The 17,799-nt window shown below is 48.2% G+C and overlaps 1 protein-coding gene across 4 annotated transcripts in view; it reads left to right on the top strand.

Moving 5' to 3' along the window:
* Nucleotides 1–5,434: 5,434 nt before the first annotated feature.
* The window catches only part of NELL1 (neural EGFL like 1), a 1,018,153-nt gene continuing 1,005,788 nt past the window's right edge, over nt 5,435–17,799 (top strand). For all 4 annotated transcript variants that reach the window (XM_069565320.1, XM_069565321.1, XM_069565323.1 and 1 more), the window contains exons 1-2: nt 5,435–5,666; nt 17,529–17,657. In XM_069565320.1, the coding sequence (XP_069421421.1) occupies nt 5,612–5,666; nt 17,529–17,657 (184 nt within the window). In that variant the 5' untranslated portion in view covers nt 5,435–5,611. The remainder of the gene's footprint in view (nt 5,667–17,528; nt 17,658–17,799) is intronic.

The raw sequence follows: 17,799 nt of genomic DNA, 5'->3' as shown, positions 1-17,799 counted from the left end.
AGGCAGAGGGGGCAGCAAGTGCAGAGACCATGAGGAAGGAGGGTGTGAACTTCGAATGTTTAAGGAATAGCAAGATTCTGGGGTGAGGAAGGAAGTGAGGGGGAGAGAGCCGGGAAGCTGGGCAGAGGTCTTGTGAGATGTTTGGATTTCTTCAAAATATGATAGAAAAGAGCAAGGGAACTTTTGAGTAAGGGAATGTGGTCTGATTCATGTCTTAAAAAGCCAACCGTGCCTGCTAAGGGATGGCTGAATTATAAGGGGCCAGAGTGGAGGTACAGAGAACGATCGGACGTCGAGGGCAAGAGCCAAGGAATGGGGAAGTCATGGATTGGAAGGAGGCAGGAGGAGTGAGGGGTGGTGAGATGCAGTTGATTTGGGACTTTTCTTTATGTCTAAGGGAAAGCAGGGGTTTCCCAGGTGGCCCTAGAGGTAAAGAACCCGCCTGCAAATGCAGGGGGTGTAAGAGAAGAGGGTTAAATCTTTGGATTGGGAAGATCCCCTGGAGGAAAGCATGACAACGCACTCCAGTATTCTTGCCTGGAGAATCCCATGGACAGAGGAGCCTGGTGGGCTACAGTCCATGGGGTTGCAAAGAGACACAAATGAAGCGACTTAGCATGAATGCAAGAGAAGGGAAGTCAGGATGACCCTGGGTTATTTGGTTGGAACGCCTGATGAAGGTTGGTGCCATCTCCTTAGAAGACAGCAGGCAGGGAGTTTGAGAGGTGTGTGTGTGTGGTGTGTGTGTGTGTGTGTGTTATCTGCTCAGTCATATCTGATTCTTTGTGACCCCATGGACTGTAGCCTGCCAGGCTCCTCCATCCATGAAATTCTCCAGGCAAGAATACTGGAGTGGGTTGCCATCGCCTTTTCCAGGGGATCTTCCCAACTCAGGGATCGAACCCCAGTCTCCTGCATTGCAGGGGGATTCTTTACCATCTGAGCCACCAGGGAACACAGTTTGGGAGTAAGGGGGAATTAAAAGTCCTCACTTGGAACACGTTGCAATTTTTTAATGATCATTAAAGAAGTTTTTAAAAAAATAGCTTTTAAAAAACATTTATTTGTTTGGCTTTGTTGGGTCTTAGTTGTGGTGCTTGGGTTTAGCTGCCTTGCAGCATGTGGTCTTAGTTCCCCGACCAGGGATGGAACCTGTGTCCCCTGCATTGGAAGGCAGATTCTCAATCACTGAGCCACTAGGGAAGTCTGTAAAAACAGCTTTATTGAGATACAATTCACATACTATACACTTCACCCAAAGTGTACAAGTCAATGGCTTTTAATATATTGTGAGTATTTGTGAGAGTTTTTCAGCATCATCACAATCAACTTTAGGGCATTTTCATTACCCCGCAAATAAGTCCTGCATTCCTTAGCTGGCACCTGCTAATCTTTCCTTCCCCTTCCCCCTGCCTTAAGCAACTGCTAATCTACTTTTGTCTCTATAGATCTGGACATTTTACATAAAAGGAATAATATGACATGTGGTTCTTTGGGACAGACTCTTTTCACTTAGCATAGTATTTTCAAGATCCATCCCTGTTGCAGCGTGTATTAGTACTTCATTTCTCTTTATTGCTGAATAATATTCCATTATATAAATGTACTGCCTTCTACTTGTCCATTCATCAGCTAATGGGCATTTGGGCTGTTTCTACTTTTTGGCTATTATGAGTGATGCTGCTATGAACATTTGTGTACAGCTTAGTGTGTGGCCATATGTTTGCAGTTCTTGTGTCTGTACCCAGGGGTAGAATTGCTGAATCATATGGTAACTTTATGTTTAACTGTTTGAAGAACTGTTTCACATTCTCACCAACCAGTATATGAAGGTTCTAATTTCTCCGCTTCCTTGTCAACATTTACTATCTGGCTTTTTGGTTTTAGCCATCCTTGTGGGTGTGAAGTGATATCTCATTGTGGTTTTGATCTGCATTTCCCAGATGGCTAATGATGCTGAGCATCTTTTCATGAGTTTACTGGCTGCTTGTTTTTCTTCTTTGGAGAAATGTCTATTCAGATCTTTTGCACATGTTAAAATTGGGTCATTTGTCTTTACTGTTGAGTATAATAATTTTTAGTAAGTGCGAGTAGTTTAAATCAGGTATCTTATGCAAATGTGCTCAGTCACGTCCGACTGTTTGCCACTCCATGGACTGTAACCTGCCAGGCTCCCTTGTCCATGGGATTTCCCAGGCAAGAATACTGGAGTGGGTTGCCATTTCCTACTCCAGGGGATCTTCCTGACCCAGGGATTGAACCCATGTCTCTTGTATCTCCTGCATTGCCTGGTGGGTTCCTTACCGCTGTGCCACCTGGGAAGCCCAAATAAGATATAGGACTTGCAGATTTGTTTCCTGTTCTGTAGGCTCTCTTTTCACTTCCTGTGATGTCCTTTGAAACACAAATGTTTTCAGTTTTGATGATGTGGCCATATTGCATTTGAGACACATGATGAGTAGTTGAGTATGTATGCCCGGACTCTGAAGGAGAGGTGTGGACTGGAAATGCACCAGGTGAGAATCATCCATGTATCAGCTCAGTTCAGTCGCTCAGTTGTGTCCGACTCTTTGCGACCCCATGAATCGCAGCACGCCAGGCCTCACTGTCCATCACCAACTCCCGGAGTATAGATGGTAGTTAAAGCTATGAGGCTGGATGAGAACACATAGTAGTAACTGTGGTTTGAAGACAAGAAGTCTGGGGTCCATGAGGCTCCCCAATATTTAGAGGTCAGGAAGAAGAGGCAGAGGGATAATCAGAGGAAGCCTCTTGTTCTTAGACAGATCATAGAGGGAGGCCATTCAGAAGGGGAGGGCTGGCTTGGGGTGTGGTATTAGGTAAACTAAGCTTCATCACTGCTTCCATTGAGCATGGGTTCCATTGCAATATCCCAACACACAGCCACGTGGTCCCTTCATCGCCACCATAGAAATTTGCTAGGCGTGCTCTATAAAGGTTACCTTAGGCTACACACTCCAAATTCCCACTCCAGAAGTGCATTTATAGGAGGAGATTGAGGTACTGAGTTATATAGAAAGATTTATGACCTTGTTAAGATTAACACTAGTTCTGCTAATGGATGTGATGCTGCAAAGCTTTGACAGAACATATGCCTTGCTTTATTTTTTAATGGAACACACTGAAAGCTCCATCCCACAGGACCAACTAATTACACAGAGACTTTCAGAGAGAGAGAGAGAGCTCTAAAGGTCTGACTCAGACCACCTTTTCCCTTGGTTGGGGTCACTGTGACTTCTAGGATTTCGGGGATCAGTAAGACACCTTTGAAACAACAGCTCAAAGCCACAGAGACTGCTTCTACTGAGGTGTATTTAAAATCTGCAGAGAGAGAGGGCTTGGGTCTCACAACACAATGTGGTTTTGGGGAATCCTCATTCACAAGGCCCAGCTCAACTTGAGAAGTCCTATTTTCTGCAAGAGGTGTGATTTTAAAGTTAGCTTAAATGTAACATGTTCTGTGTGCATGCTAAATAGTGTCTGACTCTTTGTAACCCTATGGATTGTAACCTTCCAAGTCTCCTCTGTCCTTGGGAATTCTCCAGGCAAGAATACTGGAGTGGGTAGCCATTTACTTCTCCACAGGATCTTCCCAACCCAGGGATAAAACCTGTGTCTCTTACATCTCCTGCATTGGCAGGCAGCTTCTTTACCACTAGCGTGTGATTTTAATTTTAGCTTTAAATGTAATATGCTCCAGGTGGAAGGAGAAAGTCTTGCCTCTGTAGTGAAATCAGACAGTCAATGCAGACAGATCCCCTCTGGGCTCGAGCTGAATCCCAGAAGAGATGGAGAATCTGTTCATGCTCAGCTTTGACATCAGTTTACCTCTTAATCTTTCAGCTCAGTTTAGGGCATGGCAATACACTTCTTTGTTTGCTTCCCTTCTTCTGCCTCAGGTGTTAGATGCTGGAATTTATCTGCTTGTTCATTTCCTTTTTTATCTGCTAAGGGACCACAGTGTAAAGGGCCAAGTGGGACAGTGGCTTGCATACAGGAATATCCAGAAAAATAGGGCAGAGTGTGTAGATAAAAACCTTCTCTCTTAATAAACTGTGTTGCTACTTTGGTGACCTTCAGTGGGGGCTCCTGGGGTCACGGTGATGAAGGGGTTAGGAACAGAAGAAGTAAGAAGGGGATTAATGAAGAGGATTTTTCTTGAACGTTGTAAATGTTTCCTGGAAAATGAGGGAGAGCTTTGTTCAGAGACGTTTCCCTTCTTTGGGATCCCTATCATATCAGAGGGCTGGGCTGGACTCAGAGAGAGGGGACCAGTGTGAGCAAGCCAAGGAGTTTTAAATCATGTGGGGCTCGTTTGGTGTAAATCAAAGGCTCTGTCATGTCTGATTTCACGACTCTGCAATCTAGTTATAAATAACGTTCCTGAAAGGAAGTGCCATGAAACTGGGAGATATTTCTAGGGAAGGCTGGGTTCTGCAAGGGGGTCACATAGAAGCAGGAGGGTTGGTCTTCTTGCCCACACTCCTAAAACAAAGTCCAGCCATTCTCTCCAGGAATGGTGTTGGAGAGGGTTCCAGAATAACTGCGGGAGAGGTCAAACCGTGACTGTGAAAGGAGAGTAGTAGGGTTTTTGACAAAACCATCGAGAAACTCACTCAAGGAAAAAAAAAAATGGTTAGGAATTTCCCCTAAGTGGCAGCATCTGCCCTGCAGAACCGGAAGGCTTGCAAATAAAACTCCCCAATTCCCCACCGTGCTTCGCTCGGGCTCAGGGACACTTTTTCTGCACCCCCCTCCCCCGGTCTTAGCGTCCTCTCCCTGAACCCCCAAAGCGGGTCTCCACTCAGAGGGACCCAGCGGAGAGAGGAGACTGGAGGTACAGGTGGTGAGACGGAACTCAGGCATCATCTCCCTACACCCCCCTCCCCAACCAGTCACCTAAGCAAATCCGGAGTAACTGTCCTCCAGGGAGGAGCTGAGGGCGCTAGTTGAGTCCGTCTGGGTCGGGGTTCCCCCGGTGGCGGGGACGCGGGGCGGGGGGGAATCCACCCGCAAGGACTCGGGGTTCTTCGTTTCGACCAAGATGAACTGTGGCAACTTCGGCAGCCCCCACCGCGGCGCCGAGGCAGAGACAGCAGCAGCGGCTCCGCCGGCTCGTCTGGGCTGGAGAGCGTGAAGCTCAGGGAGGGGGTGCCCTGCGCCTCCAGCTCCTCCCTTTTGGCCCCCGGGTCCCGGGACTCCAGCTCCGGCGCTCCGAGTGATAGCGGCTGCTGCGCCGATCGCCCGGGTCCTCGCCGCGGAGGAGGAGCCGTTGCCAGCGCCAGGCGCAACCTGCCGGGGTGGCGAAGCCCCGCGTTCCCACCCCGGCGCCGAGGCGAGCGCCGCCGCAGCGGGGGCCGGGGTCCGGGCCGGGTGCCGCCGCCCGCGGTGGGGGCGGGCTGGGGGCGGGGCGGCCGGGGCCGCCTTCCCGGGCGCGATCCCTGAGCGCGGCGCCCGGCGCAGCAGAGCCACCTCCCTCGCCGCCCGCCAGCAAGTTTGGCGGCTCGGAGCCCGGCGCGTCTCGGCATCCAGGCGCATTTGTTTCTTCCTGGCTTCCACGCGCCCGCTTTGGCCGGGACCCTTGGGAGCGATGCCGAGGGGTGTGATTTTAGTTGTGTGCTTCTGTGTGTGCACCGCCAGGACAGGTAAGCACGGCTGGGGCTGTCGGAGGGATGCGGGGAAACGGGCGAGCCCAGCCGCTGTGCCCAGCGCCCACCTCGGCGTGGGGAGGACCTGGAGCAGAGCTCCGCGCCGGTCCGGGGAAGGGCGTGGATGGGTCCCTCGAATCTCTGTGCCCCGCTCCAGGTGAAAGGCTGAGAAGTGGGGCTTACAGGCCGGGGGAAGATGCCCCCGAGGAGCAGCCCCCTGCCCGGAGGACGCGGCCTGGCGGGCACAGGGGTGAGGGGCGCGGCCATTCAGGCGCACCCTCCAGCTGCTAGCGACCGGCTTCCGGGTAGAAACCCACACAGTTGTAGGGCGGGCCCGGGAAGCCCACCCCCCTGAACTTGACAGGTGCGGGGGAGTCCGCGGTCTCTGCGCCCTGCTGGCCGGGGCAGGGGCGGCGGCAGGGAGGCGCACCCGCAGAGGGAGCGCTTCCGGCCGGCGGGCGGGCGCTGCTGGGGCGCGGGCGGGCGCGGCGCGGGGTGGGAGCTGCGGACGAGGCTGGGATTCCGAGACCCCTTTTCTCGTCCCCTCCTGCCTCTCCCCCGGGGAACTCCTGAAGTAGTTTTTCTTGCCACTCCCTTTCTCCCCCAGAAGGCAAGACAAATTCGAGGGAATTGGAGCTGTGGGGGCAATCCCAGGGAGATGCTCTTAAGCTCCAAGCCAGTTTTCGCAGACTGTAGCTGCGTGTTGGTGTCGTGGAGGGGAGGTCAGGAAAACGGGCGTAATTTTCTGAAGTCTCCACTTCGTTCTGCCTCCAGGGAAGCAGTTGTGAGGACGTTAAGAGCACCTCCTCTCTCAGCCCTCAGCCTGTCCCCTGGGGGTTTGGAGACCCACTCTCAGCCGCCTTCTCTGGGGAGCTAGTAGTAGATTGGGGAAGGTGGCGGTGGATTGGACGAGGGAATTGGCAAAAATAGGACTCTCCACTGCGGGTGGGAGCGTCGCGAGTTTTTATTCCTACGCTAGGCACCCTCCTAACGTGCGGCAGACTTCGCACCCTAGAGTTGATATGTAGTCATCCCCACTGCTTTTTTCCTCTTTTATCACTCTCGTCTCTCCTCTCTAGAGGCATAGCCTCCTGCCCACGCTAGGGAGCAAGTTTATAGGTAGAGGGCTGGGAATGGGTGCCCGGCCTGGGTGGGCTCAAAAGTTCCCTCCGCTCGCTCCCCAGGCGTCCCTCTTGGGCTGTTAGTAGCCCGCCTGAGGATTCAAGAGTTGGGCGTCCAGCAGCTTCCTGCTGGCCCTTTCCATCTTCCCCAGGACCGAGCAGGCGGCAGCTTTTCCTTTGCTTAATGAAAGCGCGGCGGGTGTGGACTTCTCCAGCGATAAAAAGAATCCCCATCCGTTTTCAGTCTCCACCCGAGAGCTCCCCAGCCTGCCAAGATGCCATGACTGCCCAACCTAGAATAAGCGCTTCTTGAGTTCCGGCCTATATAGGTGGGTTAGTCTTTTAAAGCCAAGAGCACACGAGAAAAAGCTTGCCCCCGGAAAGATCAGAGCAGTGGGGACAGTGCAGAGTGTGGGCGACCAGCCCTGCTAGTGGAGAATCTGGTGTTGGTGAGCATCTTACAGGGGAACCAAAGAGAGAGAAACTAGGTGGGGCTGGGGTGGGGTGAGATATCTGTCACTTAATTTTCTCAAGTGCACATCGCTACGGAGTATGCCTACGTCCTTTGTTCTCATTACTCCTTTGAAAAGTCGGCCAAAAGTACCTTCCCCAGAAGTGGATTGTGGGTCCAGGGAGCGTTGCTTGTGGAGTTTCTTTAATAACAAAATCTTTTCCCCTTCCCCACATTGAGCCCCTTTAAATCTTGTAAAAATTTGGTTGTAGGGAAGTTTCATTTCTGTGTTCATTCATTCATTCAGCTGAAGAGTTGAGCGCCTTGCTGGGTGCTAGGATTGCTTATGCAAAGAGGAACCGACTTGGTCTTTGACTTCCAGGAACTTACAGCTTAGCTGAGAATCTAGATACTGAAAAGTGTGTTTATTGTACAGTTTGATGGGGCAGAGGGAAGAGAGATGGGATTATAGAAGTCTGCATTAAGGATATAGAGGAGAAATTGTAGAAATGAATTCTGGGGAGGGGTGGTAGATGGTCAGGGAAGGCTTTAATCAGAAGGTAACATTTGAAAGTTGTGTCTTGAAGGATTTTTAGGAGTTTTCCAGGTGGGCAGAGTGGGGAAAGCATTCTAGACAAAGGCACAGCTTGTCCAAAGGCAAGGAAGAATGGAAGGATCTGCCAATCAGTTGTGCAGTTGCTTAGGGAGCTTGGGTTTTCTGCGCACTTGGTACTCGTTCAAAGAGTACCAAGAGGCTACACATTTCTACTACAGAAATTATCAGAAGAATCAGAGAGACATGGGGGAATTATATCTCAATTCTTTTACTTACAATTTCTTGCAAATTGGGGGATATGATCAGCAGTTTTCTCTTTGATTTTACCTGGGAACCATCATCCCTGCATCACACATCCATCTTCTGAGGTAGCTAAGGCCGGCTCTTAATTAGTTTATCAGGATCCAAAAAGCCAGTTGGAAAGTTTATTTGTCAAGTGGGATAATTGTTGTCTGGGCTGTTAACAGCCCAAGATGAAATAAACACGTGGTTCACTGAGTGAACTGCTCAGATATCACTGCTTTTAATGGAAATGAATAGATGCTATCAGGCACATTTTAATTAAAGCAGCACTGCAGTGCAGTAGCAGTTACATATGAAAAGATCTAATGATAGGTGTCACAGGAAGCTACTTACATTACCTCATTGTTCAGAGAACTTGTTTTAAAGAGTAAAGTGGAGTTAAGATAGGTGTTGTTTTGGTTATTTCTGGGTGAAAAATTCTGAGATTTCCAGGTGCATCACTAATAATGGAAGTTTAGCAGGCTACGATGCTTTCCAGGTGTCTTGGTGGTAGAGACTCTGCCTCTGGAGGAGGTAATAGCGAGCTATTCCAGTATTCTTGCCTGGAGAAGGACAGAGGAGTCTGGTGGGCTACAGTCCATAGGGCCACAAAGAGCTGGACACAACTGAGTGACTGAGCAAGCACACACACACACAGAAGGCCACGGTAACAGCAGTAATAACACATCTTGTCCCTGAGTTTTCTCCAGTGGCCTGAAAGTGTGAATAGTACAAAACTCAGTGATTACTGCCCCATGTAGTCACCAAGGCAATGGGTAGAGGGAGCTCCTAGGGCTGAGTGAATGCTTTGTGCTGCTACCTGCTGGGAAGGAGAGCTTTTTAAAGTACCTCCCAGGCTGTTATTAACTGAGTTGAATAACAGAGCTATGAACAGAAGCTCCTGGCGTCCAGTAATCAAGTGAAATATTGGCTGACTTGGAACAGGCACAGAGGATGCTTCTGGGATATTAAGAAACTTTGCAAGAGTCCAGAGGCCCAAATCCGATCAAATGATTGTGAAATCCTGCTGGTAAATGAGATCTTGGAGCATCTCTCCAGTGAGGTTTGTCCTGCATGGAGCTGGAAAACAGCTGCCTTCATGGATGGTGAGCTGGATTAGGTTTGAAGTGAGCCAGATCCAGGAGGATTTGCTTGGGAGCTTAGGTCCGGGACCCTGGAGGTGGATTGAGTGGGTTTTGGACCTGAATACTCCCTGGTTTGGGCTGAAGAGTGGCCAGCAGCAGCAGCAGGTGTCTTGGGAGATTAGGGTGGAGATTCTGAATCTCAGAGTCAGACCTCAAGTGCCTCTGCAAGATTGACATGCTGCCTTCCAGGTTTTAAAAAAATATTTTTTTCCCCCTGAGGCTCTTTTTATCCTACTTAACTCCAATACCCAGCTTCAGCCATTTATAGAGCAGTTATGACCAAAGTAAAAAACTTATAATAGAATTTCCCTGGAAAGGGCAGGAGCTCCATGCTTGGACGAAAAGCAGAAACATTAAAATAAAAAAAATATCTTTATGGAGCCAACACTCTCATACTATATAAGGTTCAGGTGAAGCCATGCAAATGCTGCCTTATTAATAGCTTTTCCGATTCCTTAGGCAATGGGCAAAGCAGCTTCACTCGTTCTGCTATTGGCATGAGGTATTTTCATCTCGAAGGGAACCACTTAGAGAAAAGAATATTGTATCTGGAAGGCTAATTGATTTTTCTTGTTCTGTTTTGTGGGATGTTTTTATAATAAGAGCAATATAGTCATCTTGAAACCAGGGAAGCCCCTTCATTTGTGGGCTCTAGGGGAAGAGGGCAGTATATTGGGTTGGCCAAAAAGTTTGTTCTGGTTTTTCCAAAAGATGACGCAGAAAAACCTGAACATACTTTTTGACCAACCCTACGGAGAAAAGGAAAGATATAAGCATCTGAATGCAGAGTTCCAAAGAATAGCAAGAAAGCCTCTTCAGCGATCAATGCAAAGAAATGGAGGAAAACAACAGAATGGGAAAGACTAGAGATCTCTTCAAGAAAATTAGAGATACCAAGGGAACATTTCATGCAAAGATGGGCTCAATAAAGGACAGAAATGGCATGGACCTAACAGAAGCAGAAGATATTAAGACGTGGCAAGAATACACAAAACAACTGTACAAAAAAGATCTTCACGACCCAGATAATCATGATGGTGTGATCACTCATCTAGAGCCAGACATCCTAGAATGTGAAGTCAAGTGGGCCTTAGAAAGCATCACTATGATCAAAGCTAGTGGAGGTGATAGAATTCCAGTTGAGCTATTTCAAATCCTGAAAGATGATGCTATGAAAGTGCTGCACTCAATATGCCAGCAAATTTGGAAAACTCAGCAGTGACCACAGGACTGGAAAAGGTCAGTTTTCGTTCCAATCCCAAAGAAAGGCTATGCCAAAGAATGCTCAAACTACCGCACAATTGTACTCATCTCACATGCTCGTAAAGTAATGCTCAAAATTCTCCAAGCCAGGCTTCAGCAATACATGAACCGGGAACTTCCTGATGTTCAAGCTGGTTTTAGAAAAGGCAGAGGAACCAGAGATCAAATTGCCAACATCTGCTGGATCATGGGAAAAGCAAGGGAGTTTCAGAAAAAATCTATTTCTGCTTTATTGACTATGCCAAAGCCTTTGACTGTGTGGATCACAATAAACTATGGAAAATTCTTAAAGAGATGGGAATACCAGACCACCTGACCTGCCTCTTGAAAAACCTGTATGCAGGTCAGGAAACAACAGTTAGAACTGGACATGGAACAACAGACTGGTTCCAAATAGGAAAAGGAGTACGTCAAGGCTGTATGTTGTTGCCCTGCTTCTTTAACTTCTATGCAGAGTACATCACGAGAAACGCTGGACTGGAAGAAGCACAAGCTGGAATCAAGATTGCCGGGAGAAATATCAATAACCTCAGATATACAGATGACACCACCCTGATGGCAGAAAGTGAAGAGGAACTGAAAAGCCTCTTGATGAAAGTGAAAGAGGAGAGTGAAAAAGTTGGCTTAAAGCTCAACATTCAGAAAACGAAGATCATGGCTTCTGGTCCCATCACTTCATGGGAAATAGATGGGGAAACAGTGGAAACAGTGTCAGACTTTATTTTTTGGGGGCTCCATAATCACTGCAGATGGTGACTGCAGCCATGAAATTAAAAGACGCTTACTCCATGGAAGAAAAGTTATGACCAACCTAGATAGCATATTCAAAAGCAGAGACATTACTTTGCTGACTAAGGTCCATCTAGGCAAGGCTATGGTTTTTCCTGTGGTCATGTATGGAGTAGGTCATGTATGAGAGTAGGACTGTGAAGAAGGCTGAGAGCCAGAGAATTTATGCTTTTGAACTGTGGTGTTGGAGAAGACTCTTGAGAGTCCCTTGGACTGCAAGGAGATCCAACCACTCCATTGTGAAGGAGATCAGCCCTGGGATTTCTTTGGAAGGGATGCTGAAGCTCCAGTACTTTGGCCACCTCATGTGAAGAGTTGACTCATTGGAAAAGACTCTGATGCTGGGAGGGATTGGGGGCAGGAGGAGAAGGGGACGACCCAAGATGAGATGGCTGGATGGCATCATGGGCTCGATGGACGTGAGTCTGAGTGAACTCCGGGAGTTGGTGATGGACAGGGAGGCCTGGTGTGCTGCGATTCATGGGGTGGCAAAGAGTCGGACACGACTGAGCGACTGAACTGAACTGAACTGATAGATTCAGTATATGGGTTTCACAAAGTGCGGCCAGAGTGAGAATCCCTTGTATTCCTCTGAGCATGTGGAAGGATTGGGAAAATGGGAGCCATCTGTACCTTTTGTATAAGTCCAGCGAAATTGCGGACCAGGGAAATGGAATGGCCTGGAGGGCTGGTCCTATGAAAGACAGACGCAGCAGGTCCCAGCTGGGCACCAAATATGTGGTAGGAGTGTTCATACAGTTGTCACTGAAACCTCATGAGGCTGGAAGGCTGGTATTGAAAGTGAAGTGAAAGTCACTCAGTTGTGTTTGACTCTTTGTGACCCATGACCCATACAGTCCATGGAATTCTCCAGGCCAGAATACTGGAGTGACTAGCTGTTCCCTTCTCCAGGAGATCTTCCCAACCCAGGGATCAAACCCAGGTCTCCTATGTTGCAGGCAGATTCTTTACCAGCTGAGCCACCAGGAAAGCCCGGGAGGCTGGTATAATCATCCCCATTTTATGGCTGAGATTAATGAAGCTCTGAGAATTGAAGCAATTTTTTTCCCCTCAAGGGCACAGAGTTATTAGGGGGAGGAGACCAGGACTGAAAGTGGTCCTTAGTTGAGTGTTCCAGATTGAGGGTGCTGTGTTGTCACATGGAGATGGGGATCCAAGGGCACCATTGGGGTGTCCTGCCAGTTCTACAGAACCCAGGTGCCTTTTAGGCTCGTCCAGTTGCAGGGCTCCAAGTCTGGCCTGCACTGGTCATTTATTTTCACAATAATATTGCCTAATAAGCCACCGGAAACTCAAAATAGCATTTATTTTGGTTCATGCATCTGTTGCTTGGTTTGATGATTGGCTCACCTCGGCCAGGTTTGGCTGGGCATCATCCCAAACCCAATAAGGTGTCTGTCCCATGTGTCTGAATCTCGCTGGACTAGTGGCCCATTGGACCATGTTCTTCTCATCGTGATGCAGAGGTACAAGGGAACAGGCTCCACCACACAGGCTTATTCAAGTCTTTGCTTGTATCATGTTGCTAATATTGTTACTGAGTCCAAGCTCACTGCTCACTGAGTGACAGGCCAATAAATCAGGAGATGAGGTGTTGAGGCAAGCAACAATGACTTTTCTTGGAAAGCTGGCAGACAAAGAAGATGGCCAACTAATGTCTTAAAATAACCATCTTATCAGGGTCTGGATGCCAGTTTCTTTTATAGAGCATGTCTTAGTCTTTGTGCAGGTTGGAAAAGAATTTCCAGACATGAGACAGAATGAGAGGAGAATAAAGTCTATTAGAGTGGGAGGTGCCATTAGAATAGAGGGCCAGCTCAAGGGACAGCCGGCTGCTTTTGTGGGCTAGTAGCCAATTTTTATAGCCTCAAAATAGAAAATTCCTACTGGAATGATGGCATTAGGTGATTGGTTAGGATGCTATAGGGTGGGTAATAGGGTGGTTATTTTACCTAATATGGGGTCAGGGAACTGGCTGGTTTAGATCCAGAGGCTCATGGCAATAGTTGGTATGGGGCATGATCAGTTCCAGAGATTTTTATCCTGTGACCTTGGTACAGGGTTCCACGGAACAGAGTAGAGGAGGTGAGGAAGTAAAGTAAAAAGGTCATTAATCTGGCAAATATCTCCTGGAATGACCAGCCTTGGGAAGGGGATATGTCAATTTCCTTTTTCTTGCAGCCATTCACACTTGCAACCAGTGGGTAGACAGGGTCATGATGTTTCCCTGAACAAAAGCACTCTGGTTTAGCATTCAGTTAGAGGGACAGGTTCCCTGAGGCAAGCCATTATGTATAGACAGTATTCTTTTATTGAAAAAAAGCAACAGGAAGCAAAGGTTAAAGTAAAAGAAACAGATCCAACATATAGTCAGATTTTATTCTTTCTTGTAACTACATCCTAAAGAATCAAACAAGTTACTTGACCAGGCTCAAAGTCAAGGGATGGGGAAGTTTATTCCCACTCTATGCTAAGGATCTGCATGCTGCTGCTGCTGCTGCTAAGTCGCTTCAGTCATGTCTAACTCTGTGCGACCCCGTAGATGACAGCCCACCAGGCTCTGCTGTCCCTGGGATTCTCCAGGTAAGAACACTGGAGTGGGCTGCCATTTCCTTCTCCAGTGCATGAAAGTGAAAAGTGAAAGTGAAGTCGCTCAGTCATGTCCAACTCTTTGCGACCCCATGGACTGCAGCCTACCAGGCTCCTCCATCCGTGGGATTCTCCAGGCAAGAGTACTGGAGTGGGGTGCCATCGCCTTCTCTGAAGGATCTGCATAGCCATATAGCAAAAAGTGTGGATATGGGAGGGGTGAAGATTTGAAGCCAATAATTCAGTCAACCATATCCCTTTAAAAAAATTTCCTTGGCTCGATTTGGGATTCCCTGATAGCTCAGTTGGTAAAGAATCCACCTGCAATGCAGGAGACCCTGGTTTGATTCCTGGACCGGGAAGATCCCACTGGAGAAGGGAAGGGAAATGCTACCTGCTCCAGCATTCTTGGGCTTCCCTGGTAACTCAGCTGGTAGAGAATCCGCCTGCAATGCGGAAGACCTGGGTTTGATCTCTGGGTTGGGAAGATCCCCTGGAGAAGGGAAAGGCTACCCACTCCAGGATTCTGGCTTGGAGAATTCCCTGGACTGTATAGTCCATGGGGTTGCAAAGAGTTGGACACGACTGAGCAACTTTCACTTTCTTTGGCTTGAATTCCATCCAGACCTCTCATGGTATTCCCCAGATATGCATATTGTCTGAGATCACTGTACCCAAAGCAGTGATCATGCATCCACTTTTTGGTTAATTCTGTGGGTCCTAAATTCAGGGTGTGACATATACAAGGCCTTGTGCAAGGCACTGAGACTACAGGAGTGCTTGCTTCGTCTTGGGTCCAGGAAGGGTCCAACTTCCTGTCCAGAGCTCGACCAGCATGGAGGTCCTCTGAGATCACTCTTAATCTCTGCCATATAGGTATAGAGCACTATAGGTTAAACTGAAATATTAATTGCTTTTCTTCCTTTCCAAGATGATCATTGAACTGCTGATATCTGTTTGCTTGGAGAAAAGCATCACCAGTCTCAGTGAGAGGCATCCAGTGCTGTGACATTGGCTGGTAGATGCCCATTGGCTTGGTGCTTCTTTGCACAGAGTAGGTAGTTGGTCGGTCATCAGTCTTTGTGAATTGAGTCTGTGTCAGACAGGTAGGATGGACTGATGTAAATCAGAGCACATCCCACTCTTTCCCCCTTAACACATACCTGAAAGCCCTCTAATGATTGTTGTTGTTTAGTTGCCAAGTCATGTCTGACTCTTTGTGATCCCGTGGACTGTAGCCCAGCAGGCTCATCTGTCCATGGGATTTCCCAGGCAAGAATACTAGAGTGAGTTGCTATTTCCATCTCCAGGGGATCTTCCTGACCCAGGGATCAATCCTGAACCTCCTGCATTGGATTCTTTACCACTGAACCACCAGGGAAGCCTCATCTCTAATGATGCCCCGTTGCAATTAGAATACTCTCTCTCTCCTTGTTGCAGTTCACAAGGCAGTTCCTACTCAGGGGCCCTGCTTTCTACCGCTGTCCCCCTGGCCCACTCTGCTCTGACCACAGCAGCCTTTTGTGTATTTCCTGAACATGCCAAGTTTGTTTCTGGTTTGCATTTGCTGTTCTCTCAATAAATAGAAAGCTTCCCCCCACCCCAGATCTTCCCTCCTGGAATGATCGCCAGCCCCTATAGTCATTAAGGTTTCTGCTCAGAGGAACCTTCCTCTACCATCCTTTTTAAAGCCTCCATGCAAGCTGCTTTCTATTTCATAACTCTTATTTTCTCATAGCTTTTAGTTTCTTTGTGGCATTTCTTGCCATCTCGGGCTTCCCTGGTGACTCAGATGGTTAAGAATCCGACTGCAATGTGGGAGACCCGGGTTCAGTTCCTAGGTTGGGAAGATCCCTTGGAGGAGGGCATGGCAACCCACTCCAGTATTCTTGCCTGGAGAATCCCCTTGGACAGAGGAGCCTGGCGGGCTACGGTCCATGGGGTCACAAAGAGTCAGACACAACCAAGCACACACGCAAGCACATTGCCATCTCAAATTATCTTATTTATCTATTTGCTTACTTGCCCTCTCTTCACCTGCTGCCTTAGGAATGTGCTCGTGAGGCCAGCTCCAGTGCCTTGTTTGTTACAAGGAAAGCACTCAGTCACATTTGTTGAAAAACACACGGGTGAATGAACGGCTGAATAAATGACTTGTCTTTGGCTAAACTGGTCTCGCATTTGGCTGTATTTGGAAGGGGGAAAACTTACACCTTCAGTTTAGAGGACAAGGGGAAGCCTGACAAAAACTGAGAAGGTGGCTCTATGCACTGTGCTTCTCATTTCACCCTTTGTCCACATTGGAGATGACAGGCTTTGGCTCCCAAGACCCTTCCCTGAGCCACCTTCCGTCGATGGAAGCCTAGATTGCTGCAGCAGTCTTTGTCTCCAAATGGGAAAAGAGTGAGGAGTGTGTAGATTTCCTTCTGCAGGTCTATGGGGAAAGGGGTGAGGGTGGGAGGACAGATGAGGTTGTCACAGGGCGTGATGTCCTGAATGAAATGCACTCAGTCTCTCTGGGACAAGCTCTCCAAATCTTGCTTTAGTGACTACGTTACCACCAGACAATCGTTTTGACAGCTGTTGCTGATTAAAACGTCTCCAACTGTGCAATCAGAATTGCGCTATTGAGATGCTAAGTGTAGACAGACACAGCCTTTAGGAATGGCTTAAACAGAATCCCTTGGAGTGATTGCTAGCCTTATTAATATATATAACTGGAAGCCACTTCGCAGTCGTGAGCAAATCATTCTACAGAGCACCGTGTAGATGGGAGACAGGTTCGAGGATTTGCCTTTATCAGACCAGATGATGGAGGCTCAGGGCCCTGTTTCTCTGTGCCCTGTAATTCTCCAACAAGAGTTGTCAGGGAGTCTAACTTGTCAATGACCCCCTTGAAATGTATACCCATCGTTCTGGGGATTCCCTTTCCTGGCCGGGCCCCCTGCCACTCCTGACCAGCGGGGACAGCATCCCTCCCATTTCCTTCCTCTTTATCACACACGTGGGTGCCTGATTAACAGTGCTCTGCAGAGGTGTTTCCTGGTGACGATGGTGTCAGATGTCATTACTGCATCAGTCTGAACAGGAAGATCAGGGCCATAGTCCTGTACCCATCGTCCCTAAATTGAGAAAAGCTCAGAAACCTGAAATATAGCTCGCTTGGCAGCAAAACCTACCCTGAGCTGAACTCCTTTGGTGGCAAAACTTGACTTAAACTGATATGAGGCTGTGTATAGTCTTTACTTGTACCAATTAGAAGGAAACACCATACTTTTTGCTTTAGAAATACTGTGTTTGGTTATGGGGTGCTGATGTAGACTTTGTTGAAGGTGTTACATAAAATGACTATATGGGCCAAATTAGCTTTCCAACAGATGATCCATTCTGAGTTCTGAAATATATTTGGCCCTGAGGGTTTTGCATAAGGGATTATCAATCTGTAGCGGGGATGGGAAAGGGACGAAGAAACCACAGTATCAGTGGGATGATGGAGCAAAGAGTTGCCTTCCTTTTCCATCTAGGAAAAGAACGTCTCCATGCATGCATCACTGGCTTCTTGGTAGTCCCTGCCACTTCTGTTCTATGTAGTTTCGAGCAAGTCTGCATTTTCAGACAAGATGGCTCTCTGTTCCTTTTCAGTGGTGGGCTTTGGGATGGATCCGGACCTTCAGTTGGATATCATCACTGAGCTCGACCTTGTGAACACCACCCTTGGGGTCACGCAGGTGTCCGGACTGCACAACACCAGCAAAGCATTTTTATTTCAAGGTAAAGGCATCTCTCTCCTTTGCATGGGGTCAGGACTTGGGGAGGAATTTGGGGTCTGCCTGGGGCGTGTTCCTCTGGAGTGTATTTGTTGGGTGATCATCTCTGTTACTTCTCCTATGTTATCGCCATGAGGAATGTTCAG

Source organism: Ovis canadensis, chromosome 21 (genome assembly GCF_042477335.2).
Source record: "Ovis canadensis isolate MfBH-ARS-UI-01 breed Bighorn chromosome 21, ARS-UI_OviCan_v2, whole genome shotgun sequence".
Classification (NCBI taxonomy): Eukaryota; Metazoa; Chordata; class Mammalia; order Artiodactyla; family Bovidae; genus Ovis; species Ovis canadensis.
The sequence above is the reverse complement of the archived record's forward strand: the minus strand, read 5'-3'. Positions and strand labels throughout refer to the sequence as shown.